This window comes from Prorops nasuta, unplaced genomic scaffold, assembly GCF_024137725.1.
Source record: "Prorops nasuta isolate Cenicafe-Biocafe unplaced genomic scaffold, Cenicafe_Pnas_1.2 PNAS00004, whole genome shotgun sequence".
NCBI classification, from domain to species: Eukaryota; Metazoa; Arthropoda; class Insecta; order Hymenoptera; family Bethylidae; genus Prorops; species Prorops nasuta.
This window is the reverse complement of record NW_027116801.1, coordinates 4,809,369-4,834,245: the sequence shown is the minus strand read 5'-3', so window position 1 is coordinate 4,834,245 and position 24,877 is coordinate 4,809,369. Positions and strand designations below refer to the sequence as shown.

The following is a 24,877-nucleotide window of genomic DNA, read 5'->3' as shown; positions in this document are numbered from 1 at the left end:
TTTACATCAGAATATGTGGTTCAAGAATTTTTTCAACGCCAATTACATAGGAAAAAATCACTTTGAAAACGTGCAAGAAATTTTGACATTTTGGACGTTAATGGGTTAAGTGGAGGTTTGGAGACATGTGAAGATGATCTTCCTTTGAAAATTTAAAGTGACCTTCACACGAGCATTGAAATGCCACATAAGGTTAAACTGAAGATACCATTTGATAGATTTTTAAAAGCAATTATTAAAACTTCCACGAATATTTTTTCTAAAACGTTTAACTTTCAAAATATTTACAAGGTCTCACTTTTTTGACATACTTAGTATATTTATCTTATTTCCGATCATTTAGAAATTCTCTTCGCAAAACGCTCGTGACTAGAAATACACTTTTAAGAACTATCTTAGGTTTGCAGGAGCAACGCTACGCCAGCCAAAGTCCATTTAGCTGGTTTATCTTTGGTTTTTAAATTAAATGTCCAGATGTAAGTGGGTCCCCGCGTTCGAGTCTTGTAAACAGGGCATTCGTACATGTTTCTCAAATCTTGTTTATCTTGAGTAATAGCACGTACGTTAATTGCAGGCATTGGCGGAAATAATTCTTTTGGCTTGGAGTCTACTATTATTCCTGCTTGAACGTCCCAGCGTGCTCCCTCCATAAATATTCCGTGTACGTAAGCACCATCTCTAGGAGGGGACCTGATAAATCACAAGAATTTCATTGAAATTTTTTTCTAGGCTCAAATTGATCAATGTAGGCATATACGTAAAATAACATAAAAATAATTACGTAATTTCCTCTTTGGTTTTTTTCGTTACATCGCATTGCAGGCACATCTTATCAAGAGGTAATTCTTGTCTACGTGCAGTCGATTGCATTATAGCTGTTAACAGAGACTGTGGATTAAAGAAGCCTGCCAGCCATATTGAAGCTGGAAGCTAAAAATTGAAATATATAAATATTATTCAATAATCTATTTAAATTATGGCAGTGTGGACGAATTTATTGATAAGCTTACAACAAAATCTGTGGACCAAGTCTCAAGTTCTCGCAGTCTCAATAGTAAATCGACGAACCAAGCAGTTAAGCCCAATAGAGAAGCATAAGCTTTACTGGTCCATATTGGTGGTACTTGGTCAAGGAACAATGCATTTTCCAAATCCTCCATGTCCGAGGTAATCGTAAGTTCACCTTTAAGGCCCAGATCCAATTCACGGAGAGACCGTTTGATTTCGGTGGTTAAGTAATTCATTCTCTCACACTCTTGAAAAGCAACTATCACGTATGGTGTTCGTTCCTCTACTTTACCCATTATTTCAACCATGTTAAATTCCTCAGGTAATTTTTCCATTATTTCATCAAGAACTTGTTTAACCTGCATATATATATGTGCCATAATTATAGTATTAATGCATGGTTATAACCGAACGTAATATATATACCTTATCCTCCCTAGTGATCGTTTGTCCTCCAGAACTACCAGCATCGCGAGGTTGCATTTCGAAAACCGTTTTAAATAAATTTTCCGACGTCATTGTTAAAAATCCTATTTCAGCGTTTGGATGCAATCCGTACAAATAAGGCGATTCGGGTGGAATTGCTTCATCAATATAAGCATGGTATCCAGCTAAATCCGTGTTTGGTGGTGCTGGAAAACCTTTGAAAGAGAAATGGTTGTGATGCATTATCACGTCAGTTGATTAGTAGTAAAAAAATAATTATATTATTTTACCTGGTGCTAGTTGGAGCTCTCCGTCAACCAAATCAGGTTGCATAAGTTCTTCTAAATAAGAGACACAAAGCCTTCTATCCCAATCATCTGTTATGTGACCTCCGTACATAATTTCTCCAAATAAATATCTAAAAATTAAATAATTGCCTAAAATATTTTATTAGTTGAGCGAAATTTTTTTAAAGTAAAGTAAAACCTGAGATCTTCCCATGGCACCTTCGGACTAACTTCCAAATAATTGTACAACACGCTAACGCTTATATTCAAATCTCCTACGTTGAAAGGATATATTTTGTTCCAGCCTTGAGGACCAAATTTTCGACGCTCAGCGACAACAGCATGAAAATAACACAATGAAAACAAGATTGCTTTGAATTCGGCTTCTTTGCTACAAATGTCGAGTGTTTCTTGTGTAAAATTTTCCAAAGCTTTATGTAAATTTGCCTGCATCCCTGTTGGTGGCTCATTTGTAATTTTAATGGATGACTCTAAAATACCCTATAAAAACTTTTATGCTTAAGCGTTCAGTCAAAAATTCTCAAAAACTGAATATTAATTTCCATGAAGGTTAAATTAGATGTCCAAATATAGGGTGAATAATTTTATTGGGAATTATAATTCTTATGCAAAATAAAAAAATAATCAACGTTTTGATGAATTATTTCAATAATAAAATTACTAACTTGTGGAATAATGTGACCAGCAGCTGAACTAGCAGGTTCAGCGCTCATGAAGACACGATAATCATCATGAGAACCATCTGCAGCTACTTCCAATTTTTTCTCTAACAAAGGCAGCCATTTTTTCACAAGATGTATATTTTGCAAAACTACCCAGTGACCATTTTTTGCAGCCATATCCATGGCATTCTCTGCAACTATCTCTTGACCTTGGCCAAGAGATACGTTATGAAAGTTTTGATTGTCCAAAGTAAAACCCATTCGACGTCCTAAATCTTCAACATCCTGAATTAAATAATAAATTATATTACCACTAAAAGAAGTACCATTATTTGGAGTGTAATTTATTTAGCTGATAAGGTAGATCATATTAATATATAGTAAGTATCATAATCGAGTTGAAATATTCAACATAAAATAATGTTAATGCATAATAATAATCGAATATCAAGACTTACTGTATTTAGATTTATTGCATAATAAATGATCAAACTAACGCGTGAAATGAATTTGAATATATCACCCTCAATGATGATATATGGAATTTAGGGCCGCGTGCATACCAACCTTCAGAGGATTAACGCCAGGAGAGAGTATAAAAAAGATTGGTGTACTTGGACTAGTCTCTTCGAAAGATTTCGAAAATTCGACGGTTCTACCCTCGATATAACGTGAACCGAGTTTTTCCTCGATAAAAGCAGCAATGGCGTAAGTCATTCTATCAGGTCTCAAAGCTCTCAGCATACACAGTCTTTGTAGAGCTGATTTATTCTTCCACTCTTGAGGAAATTTCTCACGTTCAGGACATTCGCTTTCCACTAGTTTTTTCCAACGCTTAGCCGAACTCTCAATATCTCGGTCCAAATTACTAAATTTTATTAATTTTACAAAAAAATATAGATTAACATAACTCGTTGCATGCATATGACATAATTTTCAATAAAATTAAGTAGATTCTTCTTCTGTATTCACTTACCGGAATTCGTCTCTAGCGGATAGACTTCTTATTCCACCCCAACTATTATTAGTAAGAAAATCGACAGCAGATGTGACGTGAGGTGTTATTGGGAATCTCAGAAGAAAATCTAGTTCATTTGCGGTTATCTCGTTTCTAGCTAATAGAATCTGAAAAGTCATCTGCGAAGCAAATATTAATTTATCGCACTCGAATAATCCTCGAGTGGTATACATAAAAACGGAGTAAGTTATGCATTCTATCAAGTTCGTTACTCTTCCCGAAACATCTGATGCTGGATCCGCTTTTAAAATGGCTTTTTGAAAAACCACGCTGAATGCTTTTAGGGAAAATTGATATATAGGATTAATAGTATTCAGGTCATTGAGAATGAAGTACAATAAGGATGCCCTGGCAGCAGCTGGTCTGTAGAGTTCACGTGCTGCATCGATCTCGCGACTGGTACCATGGGCCTCCGTAACCTTCAACTCAATTTCTGCAGCAGTTCTTTTTGTGGTTTCAAGATTTTCCACTAAGGAAGTGTCCTTGAGAACGTTATTACCAGCTGACGATAACCTGTTGTGAGCAAATAAAGAGATTGGATAGTAAATGATTTACTGTCAACATTTGGAGCAAGAGTAAGGATGTGTTTGAATTTTCGAATAGGAGAATGGGGTGTGAATAAATTTGTGATATTCTATTAATAATCGAATATCCTTATTAAAATCACGTGATTTGATAAATAATACAATATTATGTAACATTTAAACCGCTTCTCCCCAAATACAAATTTTGACATTAAACCTATTCTTATGAACTGCGTTTTTATTCTTATATACTCTGAATGACTTTAGACAATCTGTATAATACTATTGAATAATTGACGCTGTTGAAAATAAAACAAAATAATTTTACCTAGAGAGAAGAGAATCTTCTAAAGTATTAAGAGTAATCTTGAAATCGTTTTGCTGTCGTGTAAGCTCAGCTTTCAGATCTTCCAAGTCAGGCCTCTCTGCTTTTACTACTTCAGCGAGCAGTTGATCCTCAAGACCATCTCTGGTTACTGTGAAATTGATCAAAGTTGTTTGTGCCTGCATTTCGGGTTTGTAATGAGGATTAGCCAGCTTCGTGTGTAATAGCAGTCGAAATTTAGAATTGTATTCGACTTCCTTGTCGCCTATTTTGATTGCTGTACCCTTCTTGATAAGATTCCGACCCAATAGGGGATTTAGAACGGGATCCACCGTTTCTCCTATGTTCTCAATTAAAACTGTATCTCCAAGGGCTAAGGAATGCTCGATTATATCTAAGTAGCCCTTCTGACCCAATCTAATAACTTGTAGTTCGTCTCCATACTTTTGTTTGATCCATTTTATACCTTGAAGCTGTTTAAATATATAGACATCTTAGACACATGTCATAAACATGGCTACCAGAAACGAGTTGTTTATCTTTCTCAGTCGCTCCCATTCAGGATGTAAAATCATAGGTATTTTGTTTCTCACTGTCGCTATCAGTCCCTATATTGATGAGAGGATTGAATGATAGTGTGTATCTTAAATACCTATAATTTTGCATCATTATATCTATTCCCGGGGTATGCGATCAAATATTTCATAGGACTAGCCTGAAACGATTTTGTAATTTGACGGTCAGGTTTATATTCAAACACACGTACCTCGTTACAATTATAGGAAGTCTGAAATGAAATATCTGGGCTAGACTAGAAAATATGTAGGAAAATTTCAAAAGTGACAGCTTCACTGAGTCCATCTAAAAGTCTCAATTCGGATCATGTGAATAGCAAAATTTTATTAAGGCACATTTGACCCTGAACGTAGTGCAGCCGTACGAATGAGAAATGGAAGTCATAATGAGAAGAAGAAATATCTCCATTTCTGGCAACTTTGATGATAAATGATTTAGGTGATGTTAAATTCTCTTACTTGAGGATCTATCATTAGTGGCCAACGATCTGAATTAGTTAAAATTGTAGCATTTTCTGTAGACATTCTATCATTTGGAAGTCCTTCATTGTTCCACTTAGCGATTTGAGTATCATTGGTTAACAACGAGAGAGGATCAAGATCTTCCGTGATTGGTACAGCAGGCTCCATAGATTGTATGAATGGAAACCATTGCTTATTAAGTAAGTCTTGACGAAATTGCTTAGTGAAACAACCAACATATGAAATGAAGGCCGTAACCAACAATACGTCTCCGGGTAATGTGGTTGCTTGTTGTAGAAAACTTGTAGAAATAAAAGTTTATAATGAGAATCGATTGTTAGAATTCTTTAATCCATGAAGGTAATGATACATTTATCTCTCGAATTGTTAAAGATAACTATTTTTTGAATAAAAAATTTTTGAATGCAAATAGAGATAAGATGTTTGGAAAGGTGGTATACAAAAAATTGATATCTTTTTTAGTAACTAAGACAAACGTACTATTATTGCGTTTGTGTTAAAGAGCACTTTTTTAATAGCAGACCTATATAAGAATTATTATATTTTTAATTGTAGAAAGATATCCGCAACAACCTTAGAAGAAAATGGTTGCTTCCATACACAATCAATAATATTCTTAAATTATTCTGTTCCTCTTCTGTTTAAAAAAAAAAAACAATTATTATAAAATTACCAATGTGTGTACTTACTTTGAAACTAAATCAGCCCATCTAACATTTTCCGATGCTAAGCCACCGACCAGCCTATTTGCCAGAGCTATGGTAGCATTTGTTGCATCTGCCTCCCTCTGACATTTTAATTTTTCAGATGTTGCTTGTTCAAAGTCTGCTGTTAATTTTGCCAATTGCTCTTCGAGAGACTATTAATGGATTTAACTTGTATTAGATAATCGAATTTATCTTCTTACGTGATTAAATCAGGTTAAAGCGTCGAAAACAAAGTAGCTTTTTTAAAAAGATATAAAAGCAAAGCTCTTATTGATAAAAAATATTATTAATATATAATATGTAAAATAATTACACATACACATTTGCAAGTAATAAAGATTATTAACAAAAAAATGAATATGCTGTGAGAAAATATTGCTACCGCAAAACTCATCACAACTGTGTGCAACAAATTCAATACCTACCGCTTATTAATTAGAAAAATGGAACAACTTGATTATTATAAAGATACGCAGAAAACTAAAACGATATACTTTTTGCTCAAGCTTTCCTTAAGAAAATGAATAAATATTCTTACGACGACTTTTCTCTTAATAACTCCAAGTTTATCTTGGGCGGCTGCTAATTCAGCATTCGCCTGTGCTAGAGCTTTTCGTTTAGGCTCGACATCACAAAATACTTCGTAAAATTTTATGATGTTTATGACCCAAGCACATAAGCCTGCTGCAGCGGCTGATTTTGATCTTACGAATTCTGGCTCGAACTCGGAATCTTTTAGGTAGGGTTGAATCGCTTTTATAACTTCAGGATGTATATTTTCTTTATCATAATTTATCAAAGCGTCCAAAAAAGTATCGACTTTCGCCATGACAATCTACCAGCCACGATAAAAAATATAAAATTGAATTATTATCGGTAGTTTGATATTCCATTTATTATATAGCTTATAAATATGTATATACTTTTGCAGCTTTCCAGCTCCTGTCCTTTGGTACTTTTCCTCCAGGTGCCAATAATACCATTACAGCTGCTGTGACATTAGTTACAGCACCGGGTGGTGAGCCAAAAGACTTCAGTTCAGTGAGATTTGCTTTATTCAAGGTATTCAATGCTTCCTGAGCCGCTAACAAAGCTGGCTCGGCTTTCATTAAATCTGCTTCGCAATCCTTTTGCTTTTTTGATACTTCTTCAGCTATTATCGCAACCTTTGATTCCTCCTCATCAGCTATTAATAATTTCATAAGGCAATTAAATGTATAATCTATTATTTTATAACTTATAAGCATTTAACATCTCTGCACACTTATTACAAATTTACCTATAGCTTTTTCTTTTTGTACTTTTTCAGTTTCTATACCAACAATAGCAATTAAAGCGTCCGCAGCTTCATTCTTCTGTTGCAACTCGATTTCTTGAACAGCTAATTTCTCTTTTAATTCATCGACTTGCGTTGCGGTCGATCTTAATTTGTCCAAACCATTTTCCAATCTTTGAACTCTACCACGAAGCTCTGTAGTCTTTTCTTTTAACAACTTTGCATATAAACTAATTTGCTCCAGAAAAGACTTAGGTGTTGTGTAGTTATAACGACGCTCGCTGGCTAAATAATGACGACTAGCTATATTTACGGTAGTGTGTGCATGGGCCATAAATTTGGCTGCTGATTGTCTGTGAAAGAAAAAAATAAAATAAACCGTTAACTGTATGTAAAATACTGGCCCATACGAACATTATTGTTACATACCTATAGCTGTTTGGTATTTCGTTTAATTCTTCCAAAAATCGTTGCGATACGGATATTAAAGCTTCCTGTGGCCATTCGTGAAACCAATTGATTGCTGTACAGTTTATTATGGCTGGAAATTTTCGGGACCTCACTCTTAGAGTGGAACCTACAGGGGAGAAGCACAAGACCACACGAAGTTGACGGCGAACACGATCAATGAAGAATTTCCAACAATTTTCACGAGTGTCTAATATTCCAGCTCCTTTTACTTCGTTACGAACTCCTATATTTACATATTTCAAACAAATTGAATGTATATTAATAAATTTCACTCGATAAATATTAAATAGCTTGCTAATTAAGGAGTTTAAGAGAACCTGCTATTATATTTTCCACTTCATCATCGGCAAATAAATCTGGGACTTCACCTGAGGCGAGCATGTCATTTATTAAAACGAGAAATTGTTCGTTCGGTACTTGAGCATCGGTCATAAGAAAAACAATGCCAAGATTTTTTAAGCCAGCTTTAGTGTAAAGAGAAGCTAGTTCGAGTTTCAGATCAGCAACTCCATAACCTTTCTTCAATTGGATTTGAGAGACCTCCAAAGAGCTTATGAAGGCTGCTAAACGCGAAAGGCTTTGTTTACCAGAACCACCAACACCCACTAATAAAGCACTGCCCCTTGGTGATTCTAAAATACGATTTATTCTGCAAACATGCATCATCGCATCTTCAAAAAGTACTAAATTCATAGCAGCCACAAAATCATTGTAGCTGACCATTACTTCTGATAATAAACGATGAAGACTTGTCCAGTCTTTAAAAGGCATATATTTTGGTTCACCAACCCCACCTATAGTCCATCAATAAATATAGGCTTGAAACAATATAGTAATCATTAGTTTGTTTCATACCTGCAAAATGGGAATAAATATTAGGTTTTTCCAAAACGGAGCTTTCATCAACCTCTTCGATATTTTTCTTTAAAATGTCAAGCTGAAGCTTTGAAAAGCTTTCTATATCTTTTTCCTCGGTCAATTTGTCACCGTATACCCTATGGGTCTCGTGCATCCAAAGACGAATCATATCTATTGGACTTTGCAGACATTCATTGCCACTGAAAAGTAAACCTTGAAAGCAGTTGGACAAGTCGCGAAGGTTGAAGACATAGTGGAATTTGACAGCAGTTGGCAAAAACATTTGGGCACATCGATGATGCAGTTGAATGGAAGCTTGAACTATGTATTTACAGAGATCAATGACACAATTCGGAAACCTATAAAATGAGCATTAATTACTATGATGTTCATCAAACACGGTTACAATCTTTTTCCACATGTATGTTCCGAACGTTTCATGCACTAATGTACGATTTTAATAGTGATGAAGAAGACACTCTTTGTATCTGTACCCGCAATTCCTCAGAATAGATCAAACAAATTTATGATTATTTTCAATAGAGATAATAATATAATAGCTGTTGAATGATTCTTATTAAAACATAACTACCATTAATTAAATATGTAAGATTTATGAGTAATGATGTATACATCTTGATCATACGTTGTTTCTGCTGAATGAAGCTAACATATCAGTGTACAGATGTGTTCTGGAACAGATATGTGGAAATTAACCTTCATTCCATTTTCTAAAAAAGATTTACCTATGTTCTGCATTCGTCAAATGCTGAGACAATATCGAGGCATAAATGGTTGTCAATGACTCCATGTTTGGGAAACTTACAGCAAAAACTGCAAAGTGTCGTTGAAGCCTAGGATTGATCGTAAATGATCCAGCAGTGGGATTCATGCAACTGATATACTGACAATTATGAATGTCTTTTAATGTTAACTTTGTCCTATCATACCAATGACCATAATCCAAATGCTGGCGAATTAAAGTGTGAGGCTGAACCGTGCCATAAGAATCCACCTCTGGCATATTCATGTCATCGATAAAGTAAACCAAAGATTTATTACCAGGTGGTCCATAATTTCTTCCTGCTTTTTTTTCTAACGATTTCTCCAATATCTTTTGTAACATCTCTGATGATGTATAAAAGTTAAACGGTACGTTGGCCACTGCATAATTTTCAGACAATTGCAAAAGTTTATCTGATACAAGTACTGTTTTCCCACATCCAGCAGTACCGATCAATATTATAGGATATTTTTCAGGCATCAGAAGATCTAGGAAATATTTTATTCTAATACACTCCGATGTGTATACGAGAACAGCCTGTAAAGGTAGTTCGGGATCCAATTCAAACTTAGGTAAACGTTCCGACCAATGTGCGAAATACTTAGTTTCTGGATCGATAAAATAATCGAATACAGTCCCCTGTGATGGGAATTTTACTTGTTTAAATTCATTTGTCCACCATTTGGTGAATTCGACTCGATAGTCGACAGTTTGGTCTTGGAACATTGAGGATCCGAATGCCCATACAGCTGCAAAAACAAAGTACAGCTCGTAATGTTCTTTCGAAAAGCCAGACGTCGTTACTTCCGGCTTTAACAGACAGTGTAGCAGCTGGCAAAGCATTTCAACGTGTGCCATATCAGCTATTGGTGTAATCTTCTTAAATCTGCTTCTCAAAGTATCCAAACAGACTGGAATATATTTGTCAAAGAGCATGACTAAGTTGGATTTTTCAATGGTTGAAGATCGTTTCTCTAACCAGCTTGTAACGTAAGGATTCCATCCTAAATCCTGTGGGTTAATATAAAGAATACCTGCTCTTGATACGGTGGCAGGGGTAGCTGTTCTTAGGTTCGAAATTTCGAACAGTAATCGCATGGACGGCGTCAAGGCGATTCTTTCATTACTAGCTAAAGTTAATACCTTATTATCATCCATAACAGTATTCAAAGACTCGATCCACATTGGATCAATATCACCATCCAATACTATCCATTTGGGATTCTCGCCCCCCAAATTAGCTTGATCTCTCATGATCACAGAAAATAGCCCATCCTTCCATTCGCGAGTTGCTGGATTGATAATTCCAAACAGTTCGTCATTTGTAACTGCTTTTGGATTAAGATCATTGTAAACAGGTTTCCTCTTAATATTTTGATAAGTTCGGAATAAAGTTTTCCAAACTTGAGTTTTACCCGATCCAGCTGTGCCAACAATAAATACAGAATGTCTGACCTCCAAAAGCTCTTCGAGTTGGACAACCTTAAGAATAAAACCATCTTCGGGTTGTAACATTAAATCTGCTGCAGCCTGTTTTACCATTTTTTCAAATTCCACATCTCTCTTTCTAGGTACGTCTAGTGCTGGAAATAAGTCACTAATAAGACCCATGAAAACTGGTAAATCATCTGAAACAACTTTTGGTATATTAAAGTCTCTTAGAGCTCTCATCAATACTTCTTCTTCCGGTCTGTCGGGATCGCCTCTCTTTAAACTACCTGCTACGACCAACACTGACTTAATAGCTCTCAAACCCCAATCGTAATGATCCTGCTTGGATAATAACTCTTTGCAAAGTGTATAGAGAGTAATAAATTTTCTTGCTAAAATTCTGGCATCTTGAAAACCTTCAGCCACCAACATGATTTCACAGATAAGTTCGAAGTCTGGCACAACCATGGCACAAGGTCTGAACAAAGCTTTTAAATTTTCTGGTAATTCCGTACGACCAGCGTATCCTGGATTCATTGTGATAAAAATACCAATCGTAGGTGTTAGATCAATAGTTTCACCCATGAAATTAAAACTCTTTTTCTTATCTCTGATAGCATCTTGAATTGATTTTACTTGAACGGCAACTACAGACAACACTTCCACAGTGATTCTATTAAATTCATCGAAACAGCCCCATGCACCAGTTTGTGCCAAGCCCTTGTATATATTTCCACACGATTTGTAATCCATCTGCTCTGAGCAATTAAAAACATATACCATAATTCCTAATGCTCTACCCAAATCTTTCGTCGTTTCTGTTTTGCCAGTTCCTGCTGGACCTGCTGGGCCACCGCCCATAACCAAATGTAATGACTGTGTCAACGTTATGTAACATCTATCCGTCAACGGAGTAATTACTAGCCTAGAATATAAATACACATTTATCATTGATTGCAAATATTTCAATTATACGTACAAAATCTACTTTTAAAATGCACGAAGGTAAGAAGATAGTTATTTTACTGACATTAAGAGATATCAAATATTTTCATAGAACATTTTCGAGACTTCCTTAATTTTTTGCTAAGAAGCTCTAAGCAAAAATTGACATCTCCTATATTTTTAGAGATATGTGAGTTATTACATTCATACTTTGGGACGATTTAAGTGGTACTTTGTACATAAAGCGAAACATTACCTAATATTAATAAAAATAAAACTGTATAAAATAATTAATTTGATTAATATAATTTGACATTAAGTAAAAGATTGCAAATAAATTTTGCCTAATGAATTTTGATTTATCTAAGTTAAGAGCATATGAGAGTAAATTAAGAAGCTAATTACCATTTCGGTAAGACGTAATTTGATTTATGTTTACCTTGGGGTGTTTCCTAAATATTCATGTGAATATTTAAACTGGGCATCACAAATATTAGCGAAACAATCCTTTTCTTTGTCATCCCATCTATGTCTCAGCTGACTTTGCCATTGAAATGCCTGGGCTGTTTCTACTTTAGACTGTACTAGTTTGGTCACAACATCCCTGGAATGTACGTCGATCGTGCAAATCGTCATGACTTTTTGTCTCTTTTGTTTCGTCAACTCTCCTATCAATAGTGTTATCAATGTACTAAGTTGAGAAATCTGCTTCTTCAGGTAATCTTTCAAGGAATTATCATAACCCTCTTCCAATCTTGCAAAAGCTAAATTCACTTCGGTTGTCCACCAAATCTGCGTACCACAAAGAGACACTTGGGCTGGATAATCGAAAAGCCAATGTTCTCTAGGCTTTTCTTCGTAAGTATTCACGGCTTCGCTAAAGTAATGCCTAATAGAAATTCTCATAGCATCCTGAAGCTTATTCAACCATACTTCTACAGCACATTCACAGATCAGTTTGCAATTGGCAAATTCAACATACTCCCCGTCTTTAGCAAACATACCTTGAAGAAATGTTGAGAAAACGAGATTATGCATGACATTTTATGGTATCTTTACCCTTTCAGACTTGATTTACATGTTAGTGAGTAAATACTGTTAAAAAATATAAAATACAATAAGCATCACATGGATTTAAAATCTGATTTTATATCTTAGTCAATGTATAAGTCTATTTGTTGTAGAAACGAAATATGAAAAATCTAAAATTACATTTGTCTAAATGTTCAATATATTACATATTATATTATATAAAGTTTACTTTATGCAACTAAATATTTTTTATTTAATTATAAACAGACGAATAGAATTTATTCTAAACCATGTTGAGCTTTTTCCACTGATATCTAAAGGATTGAAGTTGAACATCTGAATGCAGAGCTTAGAAAAAGTCAGAGGTTATATATCTGCGCTCAGGGCAATAAAAACTTATAGAAAAACGTTTTATTATCGCTATATTTAATCCAAGTCTGAAAGGGATAATGTACATATATATTGTTATTCATTCGTATACCTTCAACACGCATTTTGGATTTCTCGCAATTTTCTACAAATTTTAATCGTGCCATAGAATCGAAGAGCTTAGTCAAATGCTTTGCTACTATTTCTGGCGAATTTCCATTTGACAGAATATCTAAGAGATCACTGGCGGAAACGAAATAGAATCTTGGAAATGCCAAACGCTTTGTTTCCAAATACTCGGCCAATGCTTTCTCACACAGGACAAGTTCCTTTTGTAAAATGTCTAAGGCACTTGCCAGTCCATCTTTGTTCGTCGCTTCAACCACGTTAGGCGTCTTAGCCATTTCTTCCGTCATTTTCTTAAATTCTTCATCGATCCGATCGAATCGTTCAGCATCTACCGGTAACTGTCGTCGAATATCTTCCGAAGACATGAAGATACTCTCCAGGTGCATCCATGTACGTTGAACTTCGAACCAAACAGTCGTCACTTGATCGGCAGTGCTTAATTTCTTTTGCCACTTTGATACCTCATCTAAGAAGTGTGCAATAAATTTTGATGTGATAAGATTTTGTAGCTGGACCTGTGTATAGTAGAAAAACAATCAATTCTACTGCTATTTTTATATGTGTGTGCAGTGATAAATTCTTAAAAAAAAAGTGTTTGTTCTTTAATGGATTATACATAAAAAAAAACTATATTATAAACCTGGTTCTCTTCCAAAGTCTCAATCAATTCTTCGCTTGCTCTAAGCAAGGTAGCTCCAGTTCTACTGTGAACCTCTTTTTCAAACTCCATCCCTAACCATGTAGTATTTAATTCACGCAAATATTTTTCCATTGACATTTCTTTAACAGCCTTATCCACTATATTTTTCACCTCCTCTTCACACTCGTGAAGATTCAATTCGAGCAAATCTGCCAGGGTTGTTGATTCATCCATTACAAACCGTACCTAAATCGAAAACACTCATCAATCATCAAAATTAAACGTTATTTTTACCAATAAAAGTGATTAAAAAAATGTTTAATATTTTTATTAAGGAGGGCTGCTAAAAAGTAGTAAATGATTTGCAGACATTAAAATCTTAATCAGCTGTTGTGTACTATTTTTCTCGTAAGCAGTTTACACTAAAATTTCTAATTAAAATTAGACAATTAAACGCTAAACAAATATAAAAAGGTACACAAATTATTCAAGATATTCTTTATTAGTGAAAAATATTGCTTATGATATTTTCCGACTTTTTAATCGCCTCATTACAAATTAAATTTAATTAAGAGAATCAATTTTTTAAGACCCTCCTTAAGTAGATTTATTTTTTACTGAAACATACAGTGTATCATTAAAGCATCGATACGGATATTAAAAGAAAGTACACATTAATTGTTCAGTAAATGCAAGTTTTAAAAACTTTTGATACTTAAGGTAATTGCAAAAAATATTTATGTATCATTCTTAATATTATTCCCTAATTGAATTTCTCACAGAATAAATTTCTAATGTTTATATATAAATGTCTTACAAAATAATTTGTATTTGTTTTGTAAAGGTTACTAAAATAATGATATCGTTTGATTTTAGTAATATGTAAAAAATATCAATTTTTTTCGAAATTATCGAGTTTTTACCAACAAATGGTAGTTATGACTTTTGAATAACTGCATTTCGAACAAATATTGGCAGGTGTTAACCAAATTCAAAATACATAATAAGCTTATCTGATTTTAAAACCCTTATATTTTGATATTTAAATTTTATAATACATTGTTTTAATCATTTTTAATTGTTACGAATAATTCTCAGTTTTTAATCTGCAACCATGTATTTCTTAAACTGTTTCTTCCATCGTTTAAATGGCATATACCATGTTAACATGTGATATATAATACTTTTTTGGTACACTGTATGTAATATGCCAAAAGGCTCTTAATAACAATATTTATGAGAAATTGTAATAGAAAAATTATGTATACAAAATTATTTCTAATGAATAAATAATACAAATTACGATGTTGTATATGTATAATAAAAAATAACTTTAAGCTACAATGTTGCGATTTTATTCTTGAAAAAGCATAAATGAATAATAAATAAAATCATCCATAAAGTGACAGACACAATTCGCACATATTGATTGATGAATGTTCGCATGCCTTGTATTAACAAAAATGTATTCGTCAAAAAAAGTACAGCATAAAAGAATAGAAATACTAACTTTGATACTCAGATTCATTAAATATTTCAATTTAAAAAAATTAAAAAGTTCTAGGACGATTTAAAACTCAGAAAAAGTATACTCAGCGTTCCGTTCAAGGGCAGCTTAACTACTACTACTTGGCACGAGATTATGCTGAATCGCCTGTTATGACAAAATTATCTTCAACCAAAATACATTGATTTCGACCAATATATGGTATAGCTGTAATCTTTTTGACAACTTTAGGTAGTTTTTAATGTTGTGTTAAAAATTATGGTTTACCTTATATACGCTTATGTGTATTTTGATTTACTTACAGTATATGTACAATCATGAGAAATTATTAAATCGATGAAAGAAGTAATATTTAACAGTGCGTATATTTACAGTGAACTCACGGTCATTTCAGGAGTCATGATGCCCAATTTCTGTAAAATTCATAGCGTATAAAGAGTGTTACATATACACTTGTTGTGTAGTAAAAGATCGTATATTTGAACCTATTTTATGAATATCATCCCTTCATCACTTTGTAGACAAACAGATAACTTTTTTTATTAAGGCTTTTAATTTGCTAAGTGTTTGATGTGAAAAGGCGCTATTTACTTCACGTTTGATAGACAACGTGGATAACGGAAAATGCTATCTATTATTTTTAATAATGATAAGAATGGATAATTAATAATTACAATAAGCGTAACCGCCAAATATTTACTTCAACTATAATTGCCAAAAAATAAGCTTGATAATAATTATTTCATTCGGTATACATTTTCCCAAAAATATGCTAATATATTTTTGTATTTACGTTGTCTGTGTCATTGACTAAACATATCGTAAACAGCACGATTCAAGTTACGTACTTTTTACATTAAGAACTTAAAGAACTAATTCTGCATTTGGCTGCTAAGTAGTAAAGCTCTAATGTTTTTAAAATAGGTTCAGGAGAGCAATCCTTTAAAGTAACAAGCAAATATTGTAACACTGAACATAGCAGTGCAATTAATTTATACAATTCAATGTGATCTATGTTAATTTTGTCTTTTCTTCTGTACAAAATCACGAACTAAACTTAAATTTCTATGTGACTTTCCACATTACCATACGACATTAATCAATATATTTTATTATCTAGTATTCTCAAAAATTAATTCATTAATTAATTAAATTGCATACGATTCCAGTAGATGAATAGTTTTTTCATTTAAATCCACAGATACCTTTGTGCTATTCATCAATTGTCTCCAATGACGTTCCCGAATTGCTGGATTTTGTAATTCTCCAACCGCTCGTAATGATGTAAGCATATTTTTTACAGTAGCTTCCAGTGAAATGTAAGTGTCCCATGGTCGCATTTCTTTATCCAGAGACACTAAAAATCAAGAAAAATATTTTTACTATTCTCATTGTATGTGAAATTATTTAGTTACACGTATTTCAATATTAACCTCGAATTTCTTTGGCTAATTTTTTGCACTCTATATCCATATTCTCCACATCTATTTTTCTCCATGGTGTAGTTTTCCAGCCTTCGATGCTACTCCTCACAATATTCACATAATCCCATAATTGCTTTAACATTCTTAATTCTCTCCTGCATTGTTTCAACTGCTTAAATTCAGGCACAGTTACTTCAAATAAGGACGCTGATTCCTGTATATCTTTCATTTGACGTTCCAGCATTGAAATTTCTTTATGATTTTCATCTAAGAGCTCATATGGTTTTTCACAATCATATTTGAAGAAATCGTACCGCCTAAATGCTTCGCGATAAAGTATGATAGTCGTGTCAAAAGCTGATATACGACCACGAATTCTAGATACTTCCCCTGTTTTATTTAAAGTTATAAATTTATTTAATTAATTAAATTAAATTTCAAAATTATGCAAATTTTAAAAATAAACGAAGATACACCTGCTTGTAAAGGAGCCACCTGTTGCTTGACCATTAATGCTAACTTTTTAGTATTAGCCCATTGTTCTGGGAGTTCCTGCAATAGAACGTTCACTTCTTCAGAAATATCTTGATCGTAAAATTTAAGCAGTTCTATTGTTTCTTGTAGTGGTTGAAACATTTCGTCAGTTGTAGGCTGTCTTTCCTTAACTTGCATCAGGAAGCCCATTACACTCACGAGACGTGTATAATCGCCAGGTTGAATTTGTTGCAAGAGTCCTTCGTCTGCTAATCTATTCAAAAATGACAAAATAATATTAAACTGATATAAATACTAAATCTCAATATTTACCTAATAAAATTGCTTAAATCCGATAAACTGCTTGTTACTCGATCTACCAAATGTTTTTTGAACATACTAGACCATTTGCAAACTATATTCAATACCGATTGCCTAAAAGGCCTTAAGTCTATGCGAAACCAGCCACAAAATACTTTAAATGTTTCCATTTGTTCAATCTCTTGATACAGTCCTTCGTAGAGGTCTATTTGTTCACGGAATTGCTCCATTTTCGGTGGTGAGCGTTCAGGGCACTTAGGATCTTGCGTGGCGATCATATCTATTTCATCTATACTTAATTGTCGACCATATTGAAGAAATTGTTGCATCACCACAGTCCTATCCTCTAACCATAAATATGCATAACCTATCAAAAACTTTAATGTAATAAGCATAGTAATAATAGCTTGAGCGATTCAAACAAAAGACAAATATTATAACAATATACTAATAAGTATTCCAATAATTAAATAGATGTAACGATAAATTTACTGGCCATTTAAAAACAACACGAGTCCCAAACTTTAAATTAAAAAAAAAGACTAATATAGAATATTAATTACTTCAATTTTTTATATCAACATATTTTTGTTTTGTTTGTTCATACAAAGTGAAGTACCTGCACGCCTCAGATATAAAAAATATTAATTTTATTATCCCTAACAGATGTAAACATTTTGCATAGGACTTTTTTAAAGTCTTTCTAAATTTAATTTAAAAAAAAAGGTACATCTTACAAAAAATATATCTTTCAGAATTACAAAGATAAATGATTTTATACGTTCTGTCCCTCGAGCATCTAAAATTCCTCACTCTAAATTTAACAAATATAGGTCTCATGTTGTCTTTATTATAAGTGATCAAAAAATAATTAAGTACCTTCAAAGCTACTACAAAAATCTGTAGCCTCTTCAACTGCTGTAGCTACACTAGTCAATATTTCCTTCTTCATTCCTTTGATATCTGGATTGTTCTCAAGCTCCTCGGCGTAACCAATGGAATCGATTACTAAGCGTGGCACCAAAGCAGCCATTCCAATAATGTCATCGAGCATACCAATCACTAATTGATCCAGTCCATCGGGATCATCCGAATCCAACGATGGGATGTAATAAAGATCAGGCACTCTCAGTTCGAGTTTTGCTTCAAGTAACGGTTCCTTCTCTCCTATAGGATCCATATTTTCTGCCAAAAAAATCAGAGAACATCCTACGGACTTACGTAGCAATTCCATCAAAATATTATCCACATATAGAACATAACTCTTCCATGCATCTTTTTGATCTTGGTCAATTGCAAAAAATGACTTGTTCGATTCTACCAGAGAGTTAATTTCTTCAGCAGCTTTCGTCACTTCTGCATAACGCTTAGCCACTTTCTCGGATCGTTCTTCCATGCACAGCAATGTATCTTTGCGATGATCTTTCCTTTCGATCAAAGGACTCTTCGTCCAAGGCTCGAAAATAGACTTGATCTTGTCGACGTTTGCTTGGGACGATTTAATACGTCTCCAAAGACTCTCAACGAGATTTTTAATCTCCCTTATATATTCCAGAAGACCATCTGAATTCCAACATAATTCATTTTCGCCTCGCGATATTAGCGAATCGATTTTAATCACCTCATTCTCTATCAAATTAAACTCCACTCGTCTTGTGTTACGCCTAATACTGTTATATGATAACACGGTGCTGCTTAGAAGCGTTCGGAAATTACGAAAAATTTCTGCTTTCTCCGATACCTGAAGTAACCATATATATAAACAGAAAAATAATAGTGATTGTTTTTGTTAAATGATTTCATAAGGTTTTTTACAATAAAAATTATCATGAAAACTTACCTCCAAAGCTTCTTGTGGAATATCCGATCGCGACATTTGTTTTAAATAATTGACTTCTTTTAATATAGTAAGAAGATCGGTATCAAAATTTAATAATAATAAAGAATCACGACTTCTAATGAATAAATGACGACTTAGACCTTTTTCCACTGTGCTTGGTACAGTTTTTGCCCATTTTAAAAATAAAACATTCTCCTTTTCAGTAAAAATAGTTATTAATCTCTCGTGGCGAGATTTTATTCGCTTCCCTTCATCGCTTTTGACAATTCTACAAATGTGCCGTAATTTTGATAACCTTTTTATTTACTATAAAAAAAATTGTTATACAAGGCCCGCCACTTAAAGCTTTACCAAAAATAAGATCTTCGCATAAAACCTTTTCTAAATTGTTTCTATTAGTATTCAGAGAAATCGTTTAGAAAAAATTAATATCTGTAATAATTACAAAGATTAATAGCACAGTTTTCTACATTTACCTATGCTTTAAGGCGTTTAAAGTGGTGGATCCTGTATAAATCTATTCCCAGCTAGAATGAAGTCATTATAATAGTTATAATTTCTCACTTAACAATATAAATCTAATAAAACAAATGTTTTATTATAATTATATTTTTAATTAGGAAATTATAATTTAACTGACCAGAATGTTATATGTAATATTATGTTTACTGTGTTCAGGATTAAACTTTTATCTTACGGATGTTGAATAGCCTCGAAAGATTGCATTGGTATATCAATACGCTGTCTTAGCATATCTGTGAAAGTCAATGAAGAGGCTAACGGTGGAAGATCTAAAAGAGCTCCTGTGGCTCCATAATTAAACAATACCTCCACAGTGGTCAACTCCAAGTTTAATAGTTCAATAACTTTATTATAACGAACATTAAATTGTTGTCGAACTAGAGGCCGTGATAACACTGACCCAGTAATGTTAATTAACTGCAAATAAATATCATGATTTAATATCTAAAATACAACTAAACAAACCTGTACAAAAAATATATATACCTTGAATGCGTTTTCTAAATTACCACAGTCGTCAAATGCTTGACAGAATATTGCTGCTAGTTTACTATCAAGATCAGCTATAGAATCGTTAAAATTAGCGCAATCGACTGCAAAAGACTCGTCGTCTGGATCAAGAACGTTGCTGGCTCTTGCAGTAAATGGTGTAAACAAGTGCTGAAATTCTTTAAAAACAGCTATCACCCTTGCACTCAAAGATCTACCCAAAATACCCCCTATCTCTATTTTCTCCAATTTCGAGAACTCTAATACAGTAATAAAAAGTAATTCAATATCTGCCAATCGTTTCAAAAATGCATCTAATCTTGTAAACACTGCGTTAGAGCTAAAGGTCCAAGGAGGTGCTTCTGATTTCATTCCTGGTTTGTGCTTTCTGTACTCAAATTGACGTTTGAATTCTTCCAAAGTATCTGCAAAATTTCAGCTATAGAATATATATTTAAGTTTCATTGTGCAATGCATAATGAAATCTTTATGCCATATTTATAAGTCTTGTAGAAACAAGTGGCTGTAATTAATTCTTTATAAATTAGTTATTATCTTGTTATGATCATTGATGAGTAAGAAATTAATAGTAATTTAATTTGCACCATAAATTTAAAAAAATGCTTATAATCCTAATGCTCAAATGCTTTTAAATCTTAAATTATTAGCAAAATAAGAACAAATGTAAATAGTTTTTTCTAATAAATCTCCACCCAACATCAAGAATATTCGGATTAGTAGTTAGTATAATTTAATCAAAGCATCTTTATCATCGACGAAAATAATATACCTCGTGAAATTCGAATTCGTTGCAATGCTTCATCAACATCACTTTGAAATATCGATGATGGATCGAGAAATCTTTGAGCTTCTTGAATCAATAAATTGCAAATTTGACGAAACATTATAATTAGTTTGGAAGAGCTCTGATAGTAGGTGCAAGCGGCCCAAGCTAGTCCAAGCGAATGTATTAAAGTTGCCATCAAAGGCTTAGATTCGGCAAAGTCAATCTCTTCCACAGCCTTAAAGAATTTTGCCAAGGGTGTTAAATATAATGATATTTCTTTAGCCTCGGTGAGCGAGGAGACAACATTTTCAAAAAGATTATGAAAACAGGGATAATAGGCACTTTCGGTCTTTTCCAAAATAGAAGCCATCTTTTTAACTCGATCTTCTTGCAATTGATCGTATATATATCTAAAAGCAAGCACTTTAATTTTATTTCATTTCAATTTGCCATAAACAAACCTTAAATTTAATTGTCTCCTAGACCAATATTCTAATTCAATGTAGGGTGTTGGATTCTGGCCATCATTAAATGCAGCATTTGATTCTTGAGTTATAACGTCATTCACCAAGTAAGCCCACTTTATTACGACCCCTTCTATTGCACTTTTCAAATATAAATCAGCCGCTTGTGGACCTTCGATAGAAATCAGTTTTTCCATATCCGCAACCTTTTCCAGACCTGCTGGCATCGGTAAAACCGTTTTCCCATTCACTTGACCTTTTACCTATAGCAATTCCCAATCAACTAATTAATTTATTGCTTCGCGTAAACTTTATGTATTTCAATCTTCAGTTTTTAAAAATGTTATATATTAATAAGATATTCATGTCACATAAAAGAGATAAAGTTATATATAAGGTAAACTAAACTAAAATGAGACTTTTATGAGAATACGATATGCATACATATTCTCTTAATTAAATTATAGATATCTCTTTATTACTATTTGAGAAATAGTAATTAAACGGATCTGCATTATGGATGCTATTAAATTATGCATACTTGATATAAAGTACCACGAAGCGAATGCACGTGCCTCCCAATATCTTGAATAGCAATATCAGGCAAATCCTTGTGATTCTCGTGTTTGCTCAAAAGTGGTGCAAAAACGTTATCCACTAAAGTAGCGAGTTCATCCACTACACGATGAGATAAGTCGCCCACAATGAGCATAGATGTGCATGCATCCTTGTCCTTCGGTAATGGAGTCTGCTTCACTTTTACAGCATAAATACCTGCATAATAAAAAACACTCAACTCAAGTCCTCCAAACCCACTATAATTTTATAATTTACATTTTAGCAGAAATTTTAATGATTCATATGAAATATCTTCTACAACTTAATGGACACTCCTGTATTTTTCTAATTTTCACCTTATTTCAATTTGACGTACTTCATTACTTCGTTATTTACCTTTCGTTCTTTGACAGAGTATAGGAAATGAAGTGGATGCAACCAATTGTGCATTCGGAGTTAAAACCACGAATAGTGCTGCAGGCAATGGATTGTCCACAAAGTCCAGAACCGCATTTCGATATTCCTCGACTAATAACAATCTGCCCCATTTTTCTGGTTTCAATTTTAACGATTTCTGCACAAAACTGCCGATGTACTCGAGCCGAAAATCCATTGGATTATCCGGAGCAGCCATTTCTGCATTTTTCGTATACACACAAAAATGTTATTATTATATCTGAATTAGAGTTCGGAAAGAAAGAATGTAGACAACATTTGGTCGATCTTATAAGTGGTGGGTTTTACAAGCAGGTCAGGGAACCAGGTACGAACTGAACCAAGTTTGCTTTTCCCGTATCAACCGATCGTGTCGTTGCTCTAAGGTAAACTTATTGCCACGATATGTATTGTCACGAGACGCACGGAATATCGTGGAAACCACTGACAATGCACGCGATCCTTCCGTCCTTAAACTATATAGAAACATACAAGTTTGTTTAGCTACCCCTCCTGCGGCCAGAAATAGGCTTTAGTCTTTGTAAAACAATCAGAGGATGCCCTTCCAATTACCACAGCTTACTATCATTAAGTTAGTTCTATCCATCTTAACGTTTGTCTAGAAAATAAGCCTAAATTTTAACAAAATTGCATGATTTTCTCTGAAAGTTACAGTATGTTTTCTAAGCTACTGCAGAGTAATTTGAAGAAATAAGTGTGCATGCGCATTGCGTATATTTCCCGGAAGGAGAAGTGAAGATATTAAAACCTTCTGACTAGAAAAAGTCTTCATTGCCACGATAGTTTATGTATGTTATATGTGTAATATAGTATCTATGTAGCCGTAATGTTTGAATTTATTAACAAAATTAAGTTTCATGGATTTTATCTTAGAATTTGACATTTCGGAAGAATCTGTCAAACAACCCAATTTCTTTATTGGACAATGGTGTATAATACCTTACGTATTTCTTTGACATTGTATAAACAGGTTCGTTTTTTATCTCCTATGTAAGTTATTTCTGCATTAGTTGTTATATAGATAAGCCATTGCTTGACCGACCACCCTTCCTCAATAAATCTATTTGATGCATATATACAAAGTGACATTAAAAAATAGAATTATTTTACTTAAAATGTACAATCCTATGATATAGCAATGCTTATGTTCTTAAAGTTAAATTTTTTAAGTTTTCAATGTTATTAATAGTTTTTGAATGAAGCTCCCTATTTTTTTATTACATATTCTTGTAGCTTATCTGCATTCAATTAAATATTGCATATGGGTTTGGTTGCAGTAGTGTGCGCCATCATTAAGTATATATATATATACAAAGTATTTATAAATTTCTTTTGGTTTGTTTTCAATGCAAATTATAATTACTATTTAGGCTACGTAACGTACCTAATGCCTGCTTATCTACATCGTCTTCATCTTCAGCAGCTCCCTCTTGCGATCCATAAGGTGTTGGTATAATTGAATGTAAGAGCTTTTCGAAATCTTCCAAATTGTTATTTTTCTGATCTGCATTTTGCTGAACAGGCTCTTCTGTCTTCCCAACATACGAAAATGATTTTTCCGATTCACAAAGGCTTATATCGTTGTCCTCGGAGCTTGACATTTTTGTTATATTTTGCTCTCAGAATTATATCATCTGAAAATAATATTTCAAGGAGAGTATCCACAAATATTAAAATGTTCAATATAAAATATTAAAAACTATAAAATATTAATAAAGCAAAGACCGTGTTTTTTGCTCTTCATTATTTAATACACTTTTTTCTACTTATAATAAAGCAATACATTATTTTCTTGCTACAGGAAATAAATTTTGATGCTTTTAAGAATTTACTAACAGAAAGCTTATGATCTTTTATCTGGTCAAAAACATATTACAAAATTCCTAAACTGTGAACGGGCCATTTGATAACTATAGATTTTTTTTACAAAAATACAAGTAAAAAAGTACTATAATAATTAAAAAAATTTTCATCTTATTTCATTGATGAGATATATATTATAAGTCCATTATTAAACTAGTAAAACGTTTATTTTCATCTCTGTTCGTATATAACTATTAAAGA

The 24,877-nt window shown here is 33.2% G+C and overlaps 1 protein-coding gene across 1 annotated transcript; it reads right to left on the bottom strand.

Annotated features, from left to right (window-relative positions):
• Positions 1 to 115: 115 nt before the first annotated feature.
• On the bottom strand, positions 116 to 22,991 carry Dhc93AB (Dynein heavy chain at 93AB). Its single transcript, XM_066725064.1, has 34 exons — positions 22,754 to 22,991; positions 22,341 to 22,573; positions 21,797 to 22,062; positions 21,339 to 21,745; positions 20,546 to 20,973; positions 20,235 to 20,476; positions 19,538 to 19,805; positions 18,577 to 19,438; positions 17,710 to 18,064; positions 17,379 to 17,650; positions 16,912 to 17,292; positions 16,684 to 16,835; positions 13,972 to 14,217; positions 13,315 to 13,846; positions 12,241 to 12,805; positions 9,388 to 11,781; positions 8,639 to 9,000; positions 8,101 to 8,577; positions 7,742 to 8,006; positions 7,316 to 7,665; positions 6,960 to 7,222; positions 6,575 to 6,871; positions 6,019 to 6,188; positions 5,306 to 5,609; positions 4,275 to 4,744; positions 3,381 to 3,935; positions 2,972 to 3,272; positions 2,408 to 2,689; positions 1,921 to 2,222; positions 1,725 to 1,852; positions 1,435 to 1,649; positions 1,011 to 1,367; positions 782 to 930; positions 116 to 690 (listed from the first exon to the last, which is right to left on the bottom strand). Exons 1-34 carry the CDS (start codon positions 22,989 to 22,991, stop codon positions 396 to 398), a joined length of 13,383 nt encoding a protein of 4,460 aa, XP_066581161.1. The 3' UTR covers positions 116 to 395.
• Between the last annotated feature and the right edge of the window lie 1,886 nt (positions 22,992 to 24,877).